Source organism: Oryza glaberrima, chromosome 3, assembly GCF_000147395.1.
Source record: "Oryza glaberrima chromosome 3, OglaRS2, whole genome shotgun sequence".
NCBI classification, from domain to species: Eukaryota; Viridiplantae; Streptophyta; class Magnoliopsida; order Poales; family Poaceae; genus Oryza; species Oryza glaberrima.
In genome coordinates this window covers 5,729,131-5,741,083 of record NC_068328.1, presented here as the reverse complement: position 1 = coordinate 5,741,083, position 11,953 = coordinate 5,729,131, and the positions used below count along the sequence as shown (strand labels likewise).

General features: G+C 39.3%; 1 protein-coding gene across 3 annotated transcripts; it reads right to left on the bottom strand.

Moving 5' to 3' along the window:
- Positions 1-4,198: 4,198 nt before the first annotated feature.
- Positions 4,199-11,667, bottom strand: LOC127765611 (protein DROOPING LEAF). 3 transcript variants are annotated; one of them, XM_052290552.1, is made up of 7 exons: positions 10,757-10,948; positions 10,392-10,535; positions 9,377-9,470; positions 9,030-9,078; positions 5,126-5,201; positions 4,835-4,927; positions 4,199-4,607 (listed from the first exon to the last, which is right to left on the bottom strand). In XM_052290552.1, the coding sequence occupies exons 1-7, from the start codon at positions 10,931-10,933 to the stop codon at positions 4,542-4,544; spliced, it is 699 nt and encodes a 232-aa protein (XP_052146512.1). In that variant the 5' UTR covers positions 10,934-10,948; the 3' UTR covers positions 4,199-4,541. The 3 variants fall into 3 exon arrangements, with proteins under 3 accessions (XP_052146512.1, XP_052146513.1, XP_052146515.1); XM_052290553.1 differs by lacking the exon at positions 10,757-10,948 and adding an exon at positions 11,416-11,667 and having other exon boundaries at positions 4,201-4,607; XM_052290555.1 differs by lacking the exon at positions 10,757-10,948 and adding an exon at positions 11,416-11,667 and having other exon boundaries at positions 4,202-4,607; positions 10,392-10,529.
- Between the last annotated feature and the right edge of the window lie 286 nt (positions 11,668-11,953).

Genomic DNA, 11,953 nt, shown 5'->3' with positions numbered 1-11,953 from the left:
TTTATATTTGTGATGATCTGGGAGAGTACCTAATCTCAAAAACTTGTGGAGATTATGTTAGGGAGTAGTGCAAGAAATGTTTTAAGACGGCAGCTGTTATCTCATGAGATATTGATAATGATGTTGTCTCTGCTGCTGTCGCGATCGCCAAATTATGCTGTTTTTTTAGATTATACCGAAATATGCTGATGGATACGTGGTTTTGATCTGTGGCCGTTGCGAAGTAAGCGCGATTTATTTCTGCAGGCGTTCGAATCACGTTTTACTGTTGGCGGTAGTTACTGCACGGTGACTGTTCGACGAAATGCCAAAACAACCCGCAGGCTGCAGCCAGTCGACATGTGCGGCGGCCGTCGCCCGATCGCGCGGCTAGCTAGTAGCTGTCGGCACCGCCGGTTGGTTACCCGCACCACCGGGCCCTCGCCGTCGCCGTCGGCCGTCCTTGCGCTGCACGGACGCGTCACGCGCACTGCCGCCTGCCTGCCTTTGCGCTGTCGGGCGGGCGCGCGGGCAGAAAGCGACCGCGCGCGCGGAGGGGGGCGCCCTCTTCCACACGCAGCGATGCGGAGGCGGCACTGGCACGGAACTCCCACCGAGCCGACGGGCCCGCCCGCCCGGCGGCCGGCCGCGCCGCGCCAGCAGCTGGACGAACATGCGTGCACAGCGCGCGCGCAGGCGAGGCGCGGCGCGACGTGGTGCTTCGGCTCGCGTCCTCGCGTACGTACGCCGCCACGGCCACCACCGCCATCAGTGTCGCGTTATGCACTTACTCATACTGAACACTGGACAGAGCACGATATGCAGCGGTGTTTGTACCGCCCGGCCCAAGGGACGGCAGACTCGCCGGCAGAAAATCAAATTAAAATTGCAATGTTGCAAGTATATGCAGAAGATCATGCATGATCTACTGAAGCAATGGATTGCCTGCAGTTAGCCTGATTTCTACCTGAAAATCCTACTCCCTCCATCCGTTCTAAAATAAGTTCATTTTTTATCCATCTCACACGTATCAATACAAAATCAAAAAGATTAAATTAATTTTATTTATCAATCACAATGTACTTGTTTTCTATATATTTTACCCTACTCTCAATACATTTATCTTCTACTTTAAATTTTGATGTAAGGATTACTTAAAAATAAATTTATTGTCGGATAAACGAAAAGAACTTCAAAACAAACTTATTTTTCCTATTTTGTAACGGAAGGAGTACTTAATTTCAATTCGATCGCCACTGAAAATCTTACTGCACAGACCAACAGTGCATGCACACTGAACTGAATTTTGACGACGCTACCTGAAAATTACTTCTCTACCGTCTCGATCTCTCAGGTTCTCTGCGCATCCTTCTGGAGTTCTGGTAACGGACTGATTATTCAAGTAATCAACTGAATAATACTGCCATTAAATTAACAGCGCAATATGATCTCGTGGAACCAAATTAAAGCGAAAAAAGGCCATGCAAATTGACACTCCAACATACATCATGGAACGAATTCGCACCAAGAAAACATATGGTACTGTAATATAGTACTATCTGTCTTAATCAGGCTAACTTTTGTGACTTTAATTTCTAGACAAAAACGTATGGGATCGAGACGGAGATACAAAGGAAAGAGACTACACCATCGAATGGTACATCAGAATATCTAAGCTGATGTATATCTGTGTCCAATACGGATCACTCTATAAACTGGGTCAAAAGATGGTCCTCACACTCTAACCAGTAGCCAGAAATCCAGAATATCTCAGATCGATGCATATATATATGCGTAGTACGCATCACTAAAAGTAGTGGCCTGGCCGTGTGGCATATGGTCCGCAGTCCTCACCATGGTTTAATTTTGCCCTATCCAGTTCAGGGAGGAGGACCAGTAGTGTTCTCCTGCAGTGCTGAAGGCTATTATTGCCTTTCGTTTGTGGGTTTCTTAATTTGACAAGTTGTTATTGGAGCTGGCCAGTGCTTTACATATTTAGAAACCAGTTCGTACCATTATCAAATTTTAAAGTGGTGGAACAGTATACCATGGATTAACACTGTGTGATAAAACACAGTAGCATGCAATAAGTGGCGGAGCTAGATTGATTTTTAGTCTTCAATTCACAAATTTCAATATAATTATTATTTACTAAAGAAATTAATTCTGTCATCAATTTACTCATCTCTAACTCTACTATTATAAAAATTAAAGTTGTTTTCCGCTGATACTTTGGTACATCGTTTGCATTTGAGCAGGTTTTTAAGTTCGTTCACTTTTGACAAAAATATAAGGTTTTTAAGAAATCATTTTAAAATACTACATGCTAACCTACGATGAGAATGAGACTTCTAATTGCTTAAGAATTCTTGCCAGACCATAAGAAAACAATGTACAGGATATGGCCATCATCCCAATAAGAGTTCCAAATAGATATCATTACTATCAAATAAAAATCCCATTTACTTTTTAGACAAAAAAAATTTAATAACAATATGATTAAAATAGCATTCACCTGTTGCAACGCACGGGTATTTTTTCTAGTCAATATTAAAATTTAATGGAGTTTTCACTGGCAAGCCTGGGCAACTGCCTAGGCTAGCCGGGCGGTGGCTCCGCCACTACATGCAGTTAATTCAGAGAAAGCATATATCCTACTAATAGTTGTTTTTAGATGTATAAGGGCTTACGTGTTTGGTTACCTGCTGCTTAGAGGGTGGCTCGCACGCACATATTGGTGCTCGGTAGGGGAGGTTTCATGGCATGCACGACCATCGGGGCCAGGCCGCACTTGTGCAAAAAGCGCTCCTAAGCCAGGCCTGCGAGTTGCGAGCTTCATTTGTTCCATCTCCACATGCATGTTGTTGTCGTCTCTCCATTGGTCGTTCAGATCTGGCTTGGATCCGATCGACTTGGGTTTTCTTCATCGACTGGATTTGGCCGGCCGCAACCGTCATCGCTTTCGCCTCCACCTCTTCGCCGACGGCCACCCCCAACTAGATCTGCCATCCTCGTCCTTCTTTGCTAGATGCCACGCCCCTAGCCATATCCACCATCGTCGCTGGCTGCACCTACAAATCCGACGATGGAGAACCCCCAACCAGCGGATTGGTTCTATGATGGTGGTGAGCAATTGGGCAGTGAGTGGGTCTGGCTCAGCGGCGGCGAGCCCACGAAGTTGCCCCTTATTTTTCCTCCCCCACCCCCTCCCCCTAGCCCTTTTCCTCTTCCTTAATTTTTCTTTTCACCAATCAAGTAGTCATGTACATATGTGATGATGGTTTTGCTGTTCATGGATATATGGATATGAATTCAATTTTTATTTTAAAAAAACAATGAATTTATTTGACTTAGCTGCATTTATATCTGAAATGTGTGTATTTTATAATAATTTAGAGTATCTTGCACTTGGTAATATTTCTATTTATGGGTAGTAGGGATAATCTTACCATCCACGTAGAAAGATGAGTATACTCAAGGTTCATTTATCCAACCAAACGAATACCATGAATACAAGTTTTCACATATCGATCCAACCAATGAAACAACACCTCATATAAAACCAGGTTAAACTAATACATGCAACCAAACAACCACTATTACACCTTGCTAACCACACCAAGGTCAGCCTGAATGATGCACATATGTAAGGCAAGCTGAGAGTATTTGAGCAACCGGCCCCGGCCCTATGAAACGCAAGATAGAAAAAACACAAGAAAAGGAAAAAAATGCAGAAATTGTGTAGTTGCATGTTTCTTTAATCGTAAAAAAAAGCGCAGGAAAGATGAAAAGGAGCTCTTCGCTAGCATTGTAGGAACTAACAAAGGAAAGCAAAGTTTCCAAGAGATTTGACCTCTTGCTTATTTTTCCCCTATAAAATTGAACCATAGCAGTGCAATCCTTTATGAAAAATTTCCTATCCTTCCTATGAATCAAAGGGCTCTATAGGAAAAATTTTCCTTAATTAGGAAATTGAATCCTCCAAATTACTTATGGCAAACATTCATTTCAAAGTGGTATGGTGCTATCTTCAGTAAAATATCTCCTTTATCTGAAAAATAAATTTACAGATAATTGTATTTCACATATATAGAGATAGATCTGCACTGACTACTGATTGCGTGTTTATATATGTGAAAACCTGCAAACATGCGTATTTTACATATGATAATTAATTATATCAGTTGTCAACTATAGTATGAAACTTGAACACATGACATATACTTTGCACACATCGATTTATAAGATGACAAATATATATATATATAGCATACGTACGTATATCGTACGGTAGCAGCAGCTGGGTCTTATAGGGGGTACATACTCCATGCAACAACAAATTAACAAGATCAAACATAATTAACTAATAAACACAAAACGAGCACAGATATATGCTAAAGGGGAACGATGAGCATGCATGCATGAGCTGAGCTGACGACGGTGATAATAAGGGGGATCTGAAATTTGGTACTCTCCCCAGTGGCCGGCCTGCAGGCTAGCTAGCTTCATACGAGCTTCACCGCCGATGTAGATCGCCGCCGGCTCCGGCCGCCGCCGCCGCCCTAGCCGCTGCGCTCCATCTGCTTGAAGATGTCGAAGCTCTCGACCACCTGCTCGTTGGCCCTCTCCTGATATAACATCAATAATATAGCACATAATTAAAGAACAATTCCATGGTGAGATCATATCACACAAGAACTATCTAAAATCATAATCGTTTTGTGGTGGCCATGCATCAAATAAATCAAATCATATAGAGAAACTGCCTTAATTATACTCTCATTTTGTGTGTATGTATATATGATCGGTGTCTCTGTTGCTATGGCAAGTTAATTATCGTCAATATGATCATCACCTGATGAGGAATGGGAGCAGCTACTACTCTGGGCTCGGGGTTGCTGTTGGAGGTGGAAACCGTCGATGAGCAGCGGGGGTCGCACTTCGCCCACTGCATAAATGCAGAGCTGATCATCAGACACTTGCATCCATCGGTGCAAGTAATTAATATTATTGTACTAGTAATTGATGTGTAAGCAAGGTGCGAGAGATCTAGAGACCGATGGATCGGTTGATTATAGCTAATAACTGTCACAATTATCACATGCAAATTGGGGGCCGGGAGATATTGGGGATGAGTAGAGCTTACGTTCTTGGCAGCCATGCTGAAGGCCTCCCTGTGAGGGATATCTGGCTTGGCAGCTTTGATACGCTGTATTTCCTCCCTGCATCATCATATATTAATTATAATTAATTGATCCGCTAAAATATCCATGTGCAGATTTATTTCTGAGAAGAGAGTGTAGTACGTACGTAGGTACATGCAATGCATATATGCATATGGTTGTGTCGATTAGATATAAACTGGCATTGTCTACATATATATCCCAGTTTAGTTGTCCCATGCATATTTTATTCCCTTTGGTTAATTACTTCATCGATGATATATCGAAGTACGGGTCTGTAAAAAGATTAATTGATACTCTCTCCGTCTCAAAATATAACAATTTTCAGCTCTTAGAATTTATCCTAAAATATAACAACTTTTCCACCAACATTCTCTTTCCAATCAATCACAATCTTCCACCATTCACTTTTCCCACCTATCTCCACTACTCATCCAATCACAACCCTCCACCACTAACTTCTACCTACTTTCGTAATAACCGTGTTCAACTCTAAAACTTCTTATATTCTAGGACGGAGGGAGTACTAAATGTGATTTATATTACAGTAGCATTAGCATATGTACAATAATTAGCTCGCACACATTGGATAATAATGCATGTGTGGTGTTTTGCTAATATATCATATGTTCTACCTTTTGATACTACTTATTTGTGTTCAAGCTAGTATATTGTCCCATTTTAATTTTCCACGAATCTGTGAAATTTCCCCTGCATCCAACTTTCACCATAAAAATACATAGATTGGTCCTAGGCTTATTCAGTTTTAGTGAAATAATTGGTTTACTAACTCAATTAGTATTTAATTAAAGAAATGGTCAATCTAGTAGCAATGCAGTATCAAATTAACTTAAATTTATAGCACCCACTATTTTATGGAAGGGTCGGTTAATTTAATTAAAACTATCCCATGGATGGGCATCTAAGAGCATGCTGAAACTTCCATAAGTTGTACACGTTAAGATGGCACATATAAATTAATGTCTTTTATTCAAAATGATCTAGTTTTTTTTAATAAACTGTTATACTACAAGGGCGCACAAATTAACAGCCCCATCTTTTACAGTTACGTTAGTAATTTCTAACAACAAAACAATGAACACTTAAAAGGCAAGATGGCTTGCATTATCAGGAATTTAACATCAACAAGTGTGTGTTACTTATAGCAGGTAGGTTGGTAGGTGAAACTACTTTTAAATTAAGTGTGTTTAATTTAGTTAAAAAATTTCAGAAAAAGATACTCCCTCCAGGCTGATAATACTTGTCGTTTTAGACAAGGGTGAGGTCAAACTTTAAAATCTTTGATTATGAATCATTTTCAAAATATTTGCCTTTCAAATATGGTGACCACATGTATAGATTAGTCTTTAAAAGTACTTTAATAAGATCATATATTTGTTAATATTTTTTTACATATTATGATAGAAAATAATGGTCAAAGTTGTTTTTTGAAGACCGTGCCCTTGTCCAAAACGACAAGTATTATCAACCCGCACTACTAGAAAAATTATTTGTTGCCACGAAAAAAATCGTGGCATCAATACTAAAATTGTGGCAATAGATACATATTACCACAATTTTAAAATCGTTGCTAGTAATAGGTTATTGCAATAATTTTTATTTAGTGGTAATAAATTTAGATGTTGCCACGGAATGGATGTGGCAAAAAATCATATTGCAACACTTCATATCGTTGTAATAAAAATTATTGCCACTACTCCATATGAGGCATTAGTTCTACGTACCAAATTAAAAGTTCAAATATTAATCTATCATCCTATCTATTAATTTCTTTATACAGTGTCTTGGCTAGGATTTGAACCCATGTATATTGTTCCATTTGAGCCTACCTAACTAAGATTTGAATCATAGATTTGAATATCTAAAAGATTTCATATGAAAAAGTTATCAACTATAAAATTATAGATCTCGTCGAGAGCTATAATTTCCATATAAAATTTGTCTCAATCCGTATCCATATGAAAAAAAATTAAGTTAAATTATGAGACGATAATTTTTTTATTGCAACGAATTTGCTGATTGTGGCAACAAAAAGTAGTGAAAAGTACCATTATTATGTAAATTGCCACAAAAATTAAAATTGTGGCGATAGAACATTTTTTTTTTGCAACAGTAAGATTTTTTGTGGCGATATCTCATTTTCTATTGCAACAAAAGTACTAAATAAAACAACAATTGTAGATCGTTGCAATAAAATATATTTTTTTACCACAGAAAAATTATCATTGCAATAGTACAATATATTGCTACAAATTATTTTTTGTTGTAATAATTTGGTGGCAATAGCTCAATTATCTTGTAATGCCGGAGGGAGTAGCATTTATACTTAGTGTTTATATCGAAGAAATTAAACATAATTGTATCCAATTGTTTAGAAAATATATGTAACACGTACGTATTGATGTAATAATTTGTCGTAAATATTGAAAAATAATCTTTGACTAGTTATTTATAAAAAATAATGATGATTACGTTCTATAACACAAACAAAAGGTAGTTCAAATATCAGGAATAATGTATGAAAATATTAGGATTGTTGGTGTGAACAGGAAACACCAAAACTCTTTTTTTTTTTACTTTCATTTTGTTGAAACAAATTAACCATCATAACTGCTTTAGATATTGTAAATAAATATCTAGCATAGGCTGCAGGCATCAGATATAAGATGCACACAGGCATTAATAGTTATATATGGGTAACTATGATATAAGTGTTTTTTTCTTGTGTTTATAAAATTATTTGGGAATCAAGATGAACGTACTGCCCAGCTCATTGAATTAAATAAAGATGTATTTTGTCAAAAAAAAATAAAGATGTGTATTGGTCATGTGTTTTCAAAGGAAAATGTGTTTACTAATTTATTAATTATTACTACCATGGCCTGGAATCTGTTCCAAAACCTGACCAATTAACAGGGAAAGGAATAAATTAAACAAAAATAAATGTACTTTTGTTAAAATTAAGTGTTAATTAAATAATAAACTAAGTTAAATGTGTATATCAATATATACATATATGTAGAGAGAGATAGAGATATGATAAAATCCATGCAAATTGGCAATAACTAGGACCACATTATAATTATATGCAGAGATCTCAGCTAAATAAAACAGCTGGACATGGAAGCCTGGAAACAGAGAGACCCTTCACTATATATCAACAAGAACAAAATATATTAAAGAAAAGAACATATATAGTGGCAACTAAAAAAAATGTAAAATGGGGTATTTATTTTAGATATACAATTCATTCACCATATCCATGTATAAACCCCCAAGCTATCACAAGGTTTAAATCAGACCATAGATCGATGCCCTAAAAAAAAGTCAGACCATAGATGCACTTTATTTCTTTTTTTTTTTTGAAAATATCCACAAAATGACAAACAAGCTAGATATCCATAATATGCACAATGGTCTAGCTAGGTAAATTACTGGAGTAGAGTGTTTTTGTTTGATTAACAGAAAAAAATTAATTAATGTTCTTCAATTCACAAAATTACACTAGCTATAGTAGCCTTTATTTAGTGTACTGAGATTTACAATATAAAAATGTCCTGACCTTTGATGATAAATTATTTTATGTATATTCTTCCTTCTTTTAGAAGGGGATAAATCCCCTTCAATAAAATCGAAACTTTCTCCCAAAACAGGTGCAGATCTCATAGAGTTTATAGTACAGGACAAATAAAAAAAATATTGAACCACTACTAGCTCCCTCAAAAAAAAAACTCAGAACAAGTAGAAAATATATATATATAAGATCACATGAGTGCAAACCATATTAGGGATCACAAGCATATATATAAGATAAATGCATGGACAAATAGGTAAATAGTTTCTCACCTCATGAAGCGGTTGTAAGCAGATGGGAGGCGGTGTTTCTTCTCTGGGGCTACAATGGAAGACATAAAAACATTTGTCAGAGGAAACACAAGATATGCTAGCTAGCTGTTTGTTCATATCTATATATTCCATGTGAACACAAGACACACAGAGCTAGTGAAGGACTCGTCAGAAGAAGACAGTTAACAATTAGCAAGAAACTAAGGAGAGACTGAATGACTGATATAAATGAGCAGTAAGCAAGCAAGAAATTTAATTAGAAAGATATTGATATCTACTCTAGCTGGTATATATGCACGTGTATGATATAGCAAGTGAAGTGTGCATATAGTTGCTTTGCTACTTACGCTTCACAACGAAGGGTGCTCTTGGGCTACCCTCATTTGATGTCGGCGAGACCAGCGGCAGCGGCTGGTTCCTCCTGCAGTCAGTGCAGGGTCCCTAACACCAAGAAATATCCAACACAAGAAGCAACCAAGGTTAATTACTAGCTTCCAGCTCTAGCACATTTCAAGATCTCTCAAACGCTTGCCATGCATGGATCAGTGTAGTAGTAGTAGTAGTAGTAGTAGTAGTAGTAGTAGTAGTTGGATGATGATAAAATCATCATTTCCTAACTATTTTCTCAGATCTCTCTCTCTCCCTCTCTCTCTCTCTCTCCCTGCTTGGGTAGAAGTAGCTATACTAGTCAACTCGGAAAACAGGCAATGAATGCATCTTTCCACACCAAAATAAAAAAAAAGTAAATAAATAAAAATGCAGGTTTAATTTGGAGAGGCATGAATGCCACAGTAGAGCAGCTGCTAGCAGCATATGCTGCCTGAGAAAAAAAAAAGATGAACTGGCCGGCCGCTTTTGCAGCATGAGGCTTTCCCAGGCCACAGATGGGCAAGAGAGAAATCTTTTGCAATCCAGCTTTGTTTAATCTTGCCTTGCAAACAGTATTCTGAGTCGCTCCATAAAGCCGAGACAGGACACAGAGAGCTAGAGAGAGAAGGGAAAAGAGGAGAGAGAAACCGAACAAAAGAACACCCCAAAGCTCTGCTAAACCATATTTCATGAGAAAAAAAAGTCCCACTCTCCATGTGCAATTAATAATTTCTTTAATTATATGTCTTCCCTTTCTTGTATAAGGAGAAAGATTTATCGCCAGCCTTTCTCCTCGCAAGAAGCTACCCATATGCAGAAAAGAGAAAGTAGCTAGAAACAGCAACACGAGAACTGAAGAAGATCAAGACGACGACGAAGAAGAAGAAGAAGAAGAAAGAGGAGGAAAAATATCAAGAACTGCAAGGAGATTCAGAGAAAGAGAGAGAGAAAAGAATGAAACGCTAGCTTAATTAGCTAGAGGAGAGGACTGACCTGAAACGGGCCCAAGGGGTGATCAGTTGGGGAGAGCGGCTGCACCATCGGCGGCCGCGGGCTGAGGAAGGAGAGGTTGTTGCAGTGGCCACATTTCACGGTCACGGTGTCCATCAGCCTCTTGCATGGGACTCCAACCTGCAGCTACCCAAAAGACGAAAAATTAATTAATCACATCATGCAATTAAGCCAATACTTTCTTCGTTAATTTCATCTCTTTGTTGCATGGCACTGTCCTTAAGGAGAAAAAGTAGAGGAGAACAGCATATCTGTGTGGAAGGAATCTAGATGGAGCAAGCAAATAAAGTGGGATATGCAAAACAGAGAGGGAAAAAGAAAAGGAAGAAGAGAAGATTCAGTAGTACTTGTTTTTTAATGGAAGAACAGAAGATGCAGGTACTACTAAATTGGATTCTTGTCCAGTTTAAAAATGCAGCCTGCAGCTGGTAACAATGAAAGAAGGGGATATAATGGAAGTGAAACATGGAACATGACACTGCGAGAGAACCAGCTGAGTAGAACATTCTACCACAAAGCATCATATCAAGAGCTATGGCCAATGAATTTTATCTAAGAAAGAAAAAGAGACCTAGCCAATAAAACACCATGCAGGAAGACAGCAAGGGCACATCAATCACGTGTCATGAACAATCCCCAGGGGAAGTTTCCACTAGCTTAGCAGCTAGCTCCTCAGGACACAGAGAGAGCAAGCAAGAAGCTGGATTTGGTCCCAGCTATCTAGCTAGCTCTCTCTTACTGTGTCCTGTGTGAGAGTAAGCATATGCTATGATGCACTTTAAGCAAGCCAAAGGATTGGACCAAACCAAAGTGAGAGCCCTCTCTGCAATCTGCAGCAGCAGGAGATCACGAGACAGAACCAACACTTTGTTCTTTGCTCTCTTGTCCAATTCAAAAGATAACCAAAGAACGAAGGCCATGGTGCAGCTGCAGCTAGCAGCAGCATATATCGATCGTTCTCTGCATGCGAAGCTAAGCCGCTGCTCCGGTTTCTCGAGGAGTTTACCGCGAGCACGGTGTTGCAGTAGGTGCAGCGCACGTAGCACAGGTGCTCGGACGGCGACACGAGATCCATTGCGGCGGCGACGACGGCGGCGACGGCGACAAGCAAGCTAGCCCTAGCACTGAGGCGGAGGAGGAGGAGGAGGAGGAGCAAGTGTGAGCGGTGGTGCGGGGGAATCAAGGGCAATAAGAGGAGAAGAGGCCGGAGGAAGAAGACGGGAAGGAGGAGAGAGAGAGAGAGAGAGAGGGGAGAGTTGGGCACAGCGGGAGAGAGGAAGGATGGGGTAGGGTTTCTATTGTTGCAATAATGGCGAGGGGGTCCCACGCACACATGGACCCCGTACGCACGAGACCAACCACAGTGATCGGGAGAGCGAGCACCAGAAAAGTTTTTATTTTTCCTTTTCTTTCTTTCTTTCTTTCGAGGCAAATGTTGCAAGCAAAGCTAAGATAGATAGCGAGATGAGATCCATGGTTGGATGGATGGATATATCAACATACACCGCTCTATCTTGTCGAAACGAAAAGGAGAAACATCTTTT